General features: G+C 30.8%; 1 protein-coding gene across 1 annotated transcript; it reads right to left on the bottom strand.

Moving 5' to 3' along the window:
- Window positions 1-57: 57 nt before the first annotated feature.
- LOC149509439 (NAD(P)H-quinone oxidoreductase subunit H, chloroplastic) lies at window positions 58-4,706 on the bottom strand. The gene is made up of 2 exons (XM_089757723.1): window positions 2,555-4,706; window positions 58-1,434 (listed from the first exon to the last, which is right to left on the bottom strand). The coding sequence occupies exon 1, from the start codon at window positions 4,288-4,290 to the stop codon at window positions 3,109-3,111; it is 1,182 nt and encodes a 393-aa protein (XP_089613849.1). The 5' UTR covers window positions 4,291-4,706; the 3' UTR covers window positions 58-1,434; window positions 2,555-3,108.
- Between the last annotated feature and the right edge of the window lie 7,564 nt (window positions 4,707-12,270).

Genomic DNA, 12,270 nt, shown 5'->3' with positions numbered 1-12,270 from the left:
AGGTGTGAATTGATCTAAGTACAATTATTGTTTCGTTTTTAATTCTTTTTTTTTGTTCGGTTCGAAAGGGTATTTTGTTTTTTGAAACTATATATTTCGAAATAATTACGAATATATTAATAGATTTTCAAGAAAAATGAATTCGAAATTCTTATCAACCAGTTAATTTGTAATTGAATTTTTATTTATTGACCAAACAAAGAGTAAAGGCCTCATTCTTTTAAGTCAAACCAAATATTCTTTTAACTTAAACCAAAACGGAACCTTAAAAGAATTGGAAATTTCTCTTTAATAGAATAGGAGGTTTACTTACTCAGTTTTTCTTTGAGGCGAATTCAAAATTGTTCGAATTGTATAATCGTCAATTACTGACATTGGTAAACGGCCCAAAGCAATTTGATTATAATTCAATTCGTGACGGTCGTAAGTAGAAAGTTCATATTCTTCAGTCATTGATAAACAATTTGTTGGACAATACTCAACGCAGTTACCACAAAATATACAAATTCCGAAATCAATACTGTAATTAAGCAATCGTTTTTTTCTAATATCCGTTTCAAATTTCCAATCAACAACAGGCAGATCTATAGGGCATACACGAACACATACTTCACAAGCAATGCATTTATCAAATTCAAAATGGATTCGCCCACGGAAACGCTCTGATGCGATTAATTTTTCATAAGGGTATTGAATAGTTACAGGTAAACGATTTGCGTGGGATAAGGTAATCATGAAACCTTGACCAATGTACCTTGCTGCTCGGACTGTTTGGTGGCCATAATTCATGAACCCAGTTACCATAGGGAACATATCGTGAATATCTATGAATAATTTTATGTTTGTTTCTTTCTCTTGTTTGAACCAAGTCATGAATCTCGTATTCTTTTTTTCTTTACAGTGAAAGAAGTTGGAAAGAAGTTGTTAATAATAGATTACCGAGAGAAATGGGTAAAAGAAATTTCCATCCAAGATTTAATAATTGGTCCATTCTTAACCTAGGTAAAGTCCATCTTGTTGCGATAGAAATAAACAAAAACAAATAAGTTTTAGCTAATGTAATAAAGATACCAATTGTCGTTCCAAAGATTCCATTCATTTTATTTATTTCAAATAGCTCAGGGACGAATACGTACGGAATGGAAATATTCCAACCCCCCAAGTAAAGAACTGTTACAAATAAGGAAGAAAGTAATAGATTTAGATAGGAAGCAACATAAAATAAACCAAATTTGATACCCGAATATTCGGTTTGATACCCTGCTACTAATTCTTCCTCGGCTTCTGGTAAATCAAAAGGTAATCTCTCACATTCTGCTAGAGAAGAAATTAGAAAAACGATAAACCCTATTGGCTGACGCCACAAATTCCATCCCCAAACCCCATATTTTGATTGCGCCTCAACTATATCAACTGTACTTGAGCTGTTAGATAATTATAGTCGATGATAACATCACTGTTCCCATCGCTAGTCCAAAACCGTACATGAGGTTTTCAACTCATACGGCTCCTCGTGGGTCACAAATAAATTTAAGGACCGAATCAGTATTATTTCTCTTCGTATGGTTGTAGAATAGATAGAGAAAAAATGGATTGGAAGGTCCAAAATTATACCAATGGAATTCTGTCTGCTATATTATGAAGAATAAAAAAAGTGCTTCTGAATTGATCTCGCCCGTTACTAATTTCAATTTTTATTTGTTGAGTAATAACTTAAGCCTTCAATAAAATACTTCTTGTAGAAATATCAATAGATATTTCAACCCATTGTTTTCGATTACGAAAAAAATTAAATATTACATTAGCTCATAAATCATGACACAGATTATATCTCTCTATATATATGAAAGAAAGAATAAAAAAAAAAAAAATATTTATTTTTTATTCTTTCTTTTTCGTTCCTATTCTTCTTTCTGATCTGAGAAAATTACGAATGGGGGCTTAAACTAAAAAATAGTAAAGGATTATTTCGTTCCTGATAGTCATTACTTTAATCGGTGGATAGGAGCATACTCTGGACCGGAATCGTGGGTAGTACTGCCTACTCATTTCTACTAATTTAAAGCCCCAATTAGTATTCTTTTTATGTTATCCAGAAATATCCTTTTTATATAATTTACATAATCTCCATTACTAATCCTTTGTGTATTTTGGTGTTCCTAACCATCCACTCATTTTTTTGTTCAATCCCCCGTTTGGTTTGGCAATACATGTATGGGAATCTATACAAAGGATAGCCAAAACTCTATACGGTTGATCTTTTGAGCCCGCTTCAAGCTAGATTGACTAATCAACCCGTCTTGGGGTAAAGACTTCTTCCACTTATGTTTTCTTCCACTTAACTCTTGTACATAGGAAATGAGATTAAATTTTTTTTTGTTTAATTTACTGCGAATTTATAAGCTGCTTTCTTTCACTCATATATAACTATCTAATTTAGTTTATCAACCTGAAGGATAATAAAATAACGAAGATATCTATTCAATCCATTCAGCTTATTTTATAGAACGAAAGGAATAGGGAAAAGAAAAGTTTATATTTCAACGAATCGCACGTAGAGATATTGATAAAACACATAGAGTTAATGGTATTTCATAACTAATCGATTGAGCAGCAGCTCGCAGACCACCTAAAAAGGAATATTTATTATTTGATCCGTATCCTGACATAAGAAGTCCAACAGGAGCAATACTTGAAATGGCAATCCATAAAAAAATACCGATATTGAGATCGGCTAAAATAAGGCGAGAGCTAAAAGGAATTACTGAAAAACTTAGTAAAATGGATATGACTGCTATAGACGGTCCAATACGGAATAAACGAGTATTTCCTCTAGATGGAAGAATATTCTCTTTGAAAAGCAGTTTTGTTCCATCTGCTAGAGCTTGAAGAATTCCCAAAGGGCCGGCGTATTCAGGCCCAATACGTTGTTGTATTCCTGCAGATATTTCTCTTTCTAACCATACAATTACTAGTACACCTATTGTGATTCCCAATACAAGAGTCAAAATAGGGACAAACATCCATATGATCCCATAGACCTCTTTTAAGGATTCCAATCTGTAAAAGGAATTGATATCTTCTACTTCTGTTGTATAAATTATCATTTCAACGATCAACTTCTCCCATAATGATATCTATGCTACCTAGTATCGTCATAATATCAGCCAATTTCATTCTTTTAACTAACTGAGGAAGAATTTGCAAATTGATAAAACCCGGCGGGCGAATTTTCCATCTCCAAGGAAAACCACTTTGATCTCCTATCAGAAAAATTCCTAATTCTCCCTTTGGGGCTTCCATTCTCGCATAAAGTTCTTGTCTCGGTAATTCAAATGTAGGAGAAGGTTTTTTACTAATGAATCGATATTCAAAATCATTCCATTCTGGATCCCTTTCTCGATCAAAACATCGGATTTCTAAATTCTCATAGGGACCCCCCGGAATTCCTTCCAGGGCCTGTTGAATTATTTTTATGGATTCCGTCATTTCACTGATTCGGACTAAATAACGAGCTAATGAATCTCCTTCTTTTTGCCACTGGATTTCCCAATCAAATTCGTCGTAACACTCATAATGATCAACTTTACGAAGATCCCATTTGATTCCAGAGGCTCGTAGCATTGGGCCGGATAGACCCCAATTTATTGCTTCTTCTCCACCAATAACCCCTACCCCTTCAACTCGTTCTAAAAAAATAGGATTTCGCGTAATAAGTTTTTGATATTCAACAATTCCTGTTAAAAAATAATCACAGAAATCCAAACATTTATCTATCCAGCCATAGGGTAGATCGGCCGCTACTCCTCCGATACGAAAATAATTATGCATCATTCTCATACCGGTGGCAGCTTCGAATAGATCATATACTAATTCTCTTTCTCTGAAAATATAGAAAAAGGGGGTCTGTGCACCAATATCGGCCATAAAAGGTCCAAGCCATAATAGATGAGAAGCTATACGACTCAACTCCAACATAATTACTCTGATATAGCTGGCTCTTTTAGGGACTTGAATATTGCCCAATTGTTCTGGTCCATTTACGGTTATTGCTTCCGTGAACATAGTGGCTAAATAATCCCAACGTGTTACATAAGGCAAATATTGTATAATTGTTCGGTTTTCCGCAATTTTTTCCATTCCTCTGTGTAAATAACCTAATATTGGTTCACAGTCAACAACATCTTCACCATCTAGAGTAACGATGAGACGAAGAACACCGTGCATTGATGGGTGGTGAGGTCCCATATTGACTATCATAAGGTCTTTTTCTGTAGCTGATAGATTCATAAGTTTTTCCTCGATTCATTCTTACATGAATTGTTGAAAACGAAAAGAAGTACATCAAAATGAAAAATATAATAAATCGACTAATTCAATCAAATTAACGATTTTTTGATTCCCGAATATCCAACTCACTAATTAATTCTTTATAACGTATGTTATTTTTCTTTGATAAATAAGACAGAAGCCGTTGACGTTTTCCTAGAATTTTACGTAGACCTCTCTGAGATAAATAGTCTTTTTTGTGCAATTCCAAATGTGAAGTAAGTCTTCGTATCTTATTGGTGAAACTGACTATTTGAAATTCAACGGACCCCTTGTTTTCTTCTTTTTTTTCTTGAAAAATAACTGAGATGAATGAATTTTTTACCATAAAACAAAAATTTCTCTCCCCCTTTTTTTGAATGTGAATTTTACTGATCAGTAATAATAATAATACCATTCATTTTAATATGCACAATGATTTTAAGTTCGTTATGAACTTTATAATTTTTTCAAATAAAATTAATCAATCCGGTTTTCAATCATAATATATGGAAAAATGTACCATTGACGAATTTTCAAACGCGGATACATATGTATCCTTACCATACTGAAACGACTGCCATTATTACTATTAAACCAATAGCGATTCATACAAGCTAAATCTTCTAATCGATAATTGGGCCAAAGAAAGAACTTTAATTTAATTAGTTTCTTTTTATCACTATCAAGATGTTTGTTTTTATTCAAAACTTGACCACAGTTTTTTACATTATTTAAAAATACTGGATTTCTATGCATACCATTTTTATCCCTTGAATTGAAAGAAATTCGAATTCGCAATTCTCTCCGGTGGTTAGGGGATAAAATATTTTCAGGAATAAACAAATCATAATGATTTTTGTCTTTATTTTCAGTCATTTTTTGATGTCTTGCAATGGATTCATCAAAATTATTTTTTTCAATATAGTTTTTTTTTTTGCGTCTTTTTTTTTTTTTGCGTCTTTGATTAATTTCATGTTTATTTTTATGAACCAATGAAATACTTATAGTTTGATATAGAATAAATTGTCCATCAATTTCTACATACCGGCGAATTGGTTCGATAATCAATACTCCTTTTTTGAGTAGGTATTGATAAGTTAAAAGTAACTTATCCGCCGAATCCATCAAAATATCCAGATTCGTTCCTCCTCTTCTAACAGAGTATAGAAAAGTTTCATTCATATTTATCAGGCCAAGAATGAAAGAATATGCTTTGATATTTTTGATTATTTTTTCATCGAAAGAATCAGCATCCCATCCGAATTGAAAATACAAATACTTTTGTAGGAATAAACGAGCTTCTCTCTTGCTCTCGTCTTCCTTTCTATGTTTTTTTGATTTACCAGAATCTTCTTCAACATCTTTTTCTTGATTGTCTGATTTACCTTTTTCTTGATCTGATTTACCTTTTTCTTGATTGGATGATTTACCTTTTTCTTGATTGGATGATTTACCTTTTTCTTGATTGTATGATTTACCTTTTTCTTGATTGGATGATTTACCATAATCTTCTTCAACATCTTTTTCTTGATTGTATGATTTACCTTTTTCTTGATTGGATGATTTACCATAATCTTCTTCAACATCTTTTTCTTGATTGTATGATTTACCTTTTTCTTCATTGTATGATTTACCATAATCTTCTTCAACATCTTTTTCTTGATTGTATGATTTACCTTTTTCTTCATTGTATGATTTACCATAATCTTCTTCAACATCTTTTTCTTGATTGTATGATTTACCTTTTTCTTGATTGGATGATTTACCTTTTTCTTGATTGGATGATTTACCATAATCTTCTTCAACATCTTTTTCTTGATTGTATGATTTACCTTTTTCTTGATTGGATGATTTACCTTTTTCTTGATTGGATGATTTACCATAATCTTCTTCAACATCTTTTTCTTGATTTGAGAGAACGGATCTAAATTTTCTTTTTTTTTTTGCATCTGATACAAGATCCTCTTTTTTTCCATTAAAATTAAAATTGAAAAGAAGTAGTTTTATTGGTATGATCCATGGTTCAACCTTATATGCATTATATAGTAGCACAAATTCTGGGAAGAACCAAAGTTCCAGATTCGATATTTGATAATTATTAAAATTATTAATCACAGTCTTAATATTTTTCTTACTCTTGGTACTGGTTTTCTTACTCTTGGTACTGGTCTTCTTACTCTTGGTACTGGTATCGACCCAGGACTCAATATCGGTCTTATTTCTAAGACAAAAATTAAGAATTCTCCAATTAAAAAATTTTCTATGCGAAAATTTCCCCGTTTTCCCCGTTTTCCCCGTTAGATAATTATGGATAGGAATATCCCCCAATATATCAAAAAATTTTCGTTTATCCATGTTGTAATTATAAGGAATCTCTTCCCTCTTATTTACTTGTAATGGTGATCCATAAGTATATGAGTCCCTCATATCTTGATATATAATAAATATATATGATAATAAATTATATCTATAGTGTTTTTTAAAATTATCTTTTTTATATTTTTGTTCTTGATTCCGTTTTTGTTCTTGATTCAGTTTATATTCTTGATTCAGTAATGAATTCGCTTGAAAATCATTTTTTTTTTCGTAATGTATTAATCTTTCTTTTTCATCTGAATCCCATTTTGTTAAATCTTTATTTTGAGCCATATAGTGTTGATTGACTCTATTTCGCCATTGTTCTGGTACTAATCTAAGCCATATACTCTGAACTAAATCGTATTGATAATCGTATTGATAATGACTCCTTAACCAGTTTTTCCATTCCTTTATTCCAGAGATTTTTTGTCTTAACCCATAATGATGTTTTAATTGGGAATGAGATATTCCTTGTTCTTCAAAATAATCTTTTATTTCATTTTTAAGAAAAAGAGATGTTCCGTGATATTGAAGGATAGGTTTGAATTTAATAACTTGGGTTTGTGATAATTTGTAAAATACATATGCTTGTGAGAGGGAGGATAAGTCACAAAAAGCTTTTGCATTTTGATTTCTAATATTCGAAAGTGAGTTTTTTATATTTTTTATAGTTGAAATAAAATGAATTGTATTTTTATTTGGTTTATTAATTCTTTCTTGATTTGCTTCATTATTGTAAATGAATTTATCAATCATTTTTTTTGTTGATTCAAGAAAAAGTTGTGGATTGGGTCTTGGAATATTAATGATATATTTAATGATATATAGAAAAATATCTATGTATATCTTTTGAATAAAAAGTTTTATAAATAAATAGAATTTACGGATTAATCGAATATTTCTTCTTTTTAATATTTTCCAAAATTTTTTTGATGATTCTAATTTCTTGTCTTTTATAATTTTTTCTATTTGATTTTTGATTGTGTTTGTTCTCTCAGTCAGATCTTTTATCTTTTTTTCTGTTAATGAATAATTTGTCCGCTCCATAGATTGAATTTGAAGGGATGATTCGTCAATCATCTTATTACTGATTATCGAATCTTTTTTAGTTTCGCCCAAATCTTTTTTAGTTTCGCCCAATTCTTCTCTCAACTCCAAAACTGGATTTCTTTTTGAAAGTTTTTTTATTATTCCCTTTACAAATGGAATTTTTGTTTCTCCTGAGACTTTTCGAAACAATTTTTTTCCTTTTTTAAAAATTTTCCATTTTTCACTTTTTTTTTCTAGTTCGTTAAAAATAGGCTGAAAAAACGAAGGCCGTCTTCGAGGAGGACCGCAAGGTAAGTCACTTTCCAGTCCACAAGCTGTTAAAAAGCAAAAATCATTCTTTTTAACTTTCTTTTTTTTCATTGGATCTTTATGCTTTTTTTTCATTGGATCTTTATGCTTTTTTTTCATTGGATCTTTATGAGAGGGTTTCAGTTTAGATCCGCGCCAAGGTTTCAGGCGAAAAGGATATAGGATCTTGATCTGGATACCTTCTGATAACCAATTTTTTGGAAAGTCTTTTGTGGAGAATTGAAGACCATTATAAGTGCATTTAACATGTATTTCTCGCTTCCAACCCTTGAAATCCGTGGACCACTCAGGAATTTGAAATAATAATATACGGACAATGTTTTTAGCTATTATCAATGAAGGTAATAGAATATATTTTCTAAAAATCGATTGGGCTATTAACATGATGCCCCTTGGTCCTTGACCAAAAAAGACGATATCCCAAAATTCTGCTGCGTCCAGCAGGAAGTCATCTGCCTCTGACTCTTGTCTTCTTTTTTCTTTCTCTTTTTTGTCTCCTTTTTGTATCTCTTCTATGCTTTCTCTTCTTTTTTCTTCCTCTTTGTCTCTTTCTTGTATCTTTTCTATGCTTTCTCTTATCTCTTCGTCTTCTTCTCTTATGTCCTCCTCATTTTCTGTATAATCAGAAATTTGTGATTCTTTGTTTTTCCATATCCAATTTCGAGATATTAGTTTTATCAGCCAAGAAATATCAGAATACAAAGATCTGAACACTCTGAAGAAGAGGCTGTCTACTCTGTCAAAAAAAAGTGGGGAATGCACATTTGATTGAAACAGTTCCCCATTAATTATTTTACGTCTTTGGGCACGCACGGCACCTTTTATTATGTCTCGACGAAAATTCGGTTCTGGCGAATATTCCATCAAAGATAGGTCGTTTTCTATATCGTTTGGTAGAAAAAAATCATCCTTTAACTCCTCCTTAGAAAAAACTATTGCGTACCGGAAGATTCTTGAACGAATTGCATAATCTGTTATCATGTGTTCCTCGCCTCCTCTATGGTGTTGTTCGAAAATGTCGAGTAGTTTGTATGACCATCGAGGAACTTCTTTACTTATTTCTTTTATTCCATTACTTATTTCTTTTATTCCATTAGATTTTTTTATAATTGTTTGATTGTCGGGATTAGTTATAACTATATTGCATAAAAATTTCAAAATTTTGACTCGATCCTCGGAATCGATATTTCCCTGTTCATCTTCTGTTTCTGTCAATAAAGAAAGTTCTTTTTCTGTTGATAATGATTTGAGTGTATCTATTGTCTGTTCATCTTCTGTTTCTGTCAATAAAGAAAGTTCTTTTTCTGTTGATAATGATTTGAGTGTATCTATTGTCTGTTCATCTTCTGTTTCTGTCAATAAAGAAAGTTCTTTTTCTGTTGATAATGATTTGAGTGTATCTATTGTCTGTTCATCTTCTGTTTCTGTCAATAAAGAAAGTTCTTTTTCTGTTGATAATGATTTGAGTGTATCTATTGTCTGTTCATCTTCTGTTTCTGTCAATAAAGAAAGTTCTTTTTCTGTTGATAATGATTTGAGTGTATCTATTGTCTGTTCATCTTCTGTTTCTGTCAATAAAGAAAGTTCTTTTTCTGTTGATAATGATTTGAGTGTATCTATTGTCTGTTCAAATTCGTAATAATCAGTAGCAAGAAGTATAACATGAATCTTATTTATCCAAAACGGATCCGTGTTTGTTTTTTCACTTAAAGGTGAAAACAATTTTTTGATTCTTCCGCGGTAGGGTCCCTGCAAGAAAGGATCATATATTTTAGGCAAGTATTTTATTTTAGTTTCATTATTAGTTTCATTATTAGTTTCATTATTAGTTTCATTATTTCTTTTAGTTTCATTATTTCTTTTAGTTTCATTATTTCTTTTAGTTTCATTATTAGTTTCATTATTAGTTTCATTATTAGTTTCATTATTTCTTTTAATTTCATTATTTCTTTTAGTTTCATTATTAGTTTCATTATTAGTTTCATTATTAGTTTCATTATTAGTTTCATTATTAGTTTCAGTAGTAGTTTCTTCATTATTAGTTTCATTATTAGTTTCATTATTAGTTTCATTATTAGTTTCTTCATTAGTTTCATAATTAGAAAATCGAGTCCTTTTTTCAAGTATGCCCAGATCAAAAGATTCCTTATATAAATATTCCTTATCTAAATATTCGACTCTCTTTATAAACTCCTTACTTAAATTTATTCTTTTTAGTTCATTGATAAAACTCCAATCAGTATACGATTCGTCAGAAAACAATTCTTCTGGTGTGAAAAAATCTATTTGTTTTTGTACCATTTCTCCAAAAGCTGCTAAACTAGGTGGATATGTAAAAGAGATTTTTTCTTTTCCATCACTTCGACATGTATAAAAAAAATATTGTGACATTTCATTTTTTAGAGCATTGTCAAACCGATTATTTTTTATATATCGCCAAGGTCGATTCCGTTGTTTATAATCAAAAATAAGCGTCACAAGAGGTTTTTCAAACCATAATAATTTTTTATATTCTTTTTTTTCTGATATTATTTCTAACTTCGAATTTTCCTGATTCCCATCCAGATAAGAAGTTTCATAAACTGGGCTATTTTTATAGTCGGTCTCTTTCGAAAAAGGGTAATAAGAAAGATTTTCTTTGGTGGATACCTGTTCCTCCCCCCCTTTGGAAATAGTTTCTATTTCTATGTTTGTTTCTTCCTCCCTTTCCTCCAATTCCTTCAATTCCTCCAATTCCTGCCCTTTTCTTCGGCTTTGATGAATTCCTGTCAGTTTCTTAGTCAGCATGTGTGACGGTTTTCTACCTATAGAGTAAAGACAGGTAATAAAAAAGAGAAGAGTAAAGATTCGAGGAATAGACTTTGTAAGTTCGAATATAAGATGCCTATTAGATCGAATAACTATATAATACCTAAGAAAAGTCCTTTTTTGTATCCAGGCTAATACCACTCCAACCCATTTCATTAATAAAATTTTTTGTATCCAGACTAATACCAATCCAACCCATTTCATTAATAAAATATGACCAATTAAAAAACCAACAAAACTACTTATTACAAATAACATATTGGTGTTGTATCGAAACATATAAATGTTGACTAATCTGGCTAACATTGGACTTGGTAAAATGAAATGGTTGACTAATTGAAAAATTAAATTATGCAGGAATACACATTGAATCCTAAGATTACGCATTGAATTTCCGGCAGTCTCTCCTGCATAATAATCAAAAAAATCAAAATAGTCTTTGTCATTGTTCCAGAAGTAATAAAACCAAAGATACGGTAGAACTAGGACATTTAGTAGATGAGGTCTAATCAATGCTAAATGCAGAGGCTCATAGTAGATCGATATGAACAGCATGAGCTGTCCCATAAGAAAGCCAGTTGTTGCTGCTGCCCTCTTCTCGTTTCCTTCTTCTCCTTGTTCCATAACCCAAGTTTGTACAAGGAGGAGATAAGAGGGACCTAGGGATAATGTGGTCAGAAATCCATAATAGAGTCCGACCACAAGGACTGACAGGACTGAATTGATTATCCTCATGAATAAGGATATTAGATTACTCGGTATAAACGATTTGAAAATCATAAGAAACCCCCTAATTTTTTTTTTTTTGTTTTTTTTTTTTCTGGATTATTCATTATTATATGATATTATTCTCATCTGATTATTCATTTTGTCAATATAGTTTTTTTTTTTTTGCGTCTTTGATTAATTTGATGTTTATTTTTATGAACCAATGAAATACTTATAGTTTGATATAGAATAAATTGTCCATCAATTTCTACATACCGGCGAATCGGTTCGATAATCAATACTCCTTATTATATGATATTATTATATATGATTATTCATTTTGTCAATATAGTTTTTTTTTTTGCGTCTTTGATTAATTTCATGTTTATTTTTATGAACCAATGAAATACTTATAGTTTGATATAGAATAAATTGTCCATCAATTTCTACATACCGGCGAATCGGTTCGATAATCAATACTCCTTATTATATGATATTATTATATATATGATTATTCATTTTGTCAATATAGTTTTTTTTTTTGCGTCTTTGATTAATTTCATGTTTATTTTTATGAACCAATGAAATACTTATAGTTTGATATAGAATAAATTGTCCATCAATTTCTACATACCGGCGAATCGGTTCGATAATCAATACTCCTTATTATATGATATTATTATATATATGATTATTCATTTTGTCAATATAGTTTTTTTTTTTTGC

Source organism: Durio zibethinus, unplaced genomic scaffold (genome assembly GCF_047325235.1).
Source record: "Durio zibethinus cultivar Kanyao isolate XHJ-2024 unplaced genomic scaffold, ASM4732523v1 HiC_scaffold_172, whole genome shotgun sequence".
In the NCBI taxonomy this organism is placed as follows: Eukaryota; Viridiplantae; Streptophyta; class Magnoliopsida; order Malvales; family Malvaceae; genus Durio; species Durio zibethinus.
The sequence above is the reverse complement of the archived record's forward strand: the minus strand, read 5'-3'. Positions and strand labels throughout refer to the sequence as shown.

Excerpts from the sequence above, each read along its gene's own strand:
- LOC149509439 (XM_089757723.1), bottom strand. The coding sequence starts at position 4,290 with ATGAATCTATCAGCTACAGAAAAAGACCTTATGATAGTCAATATGGGA.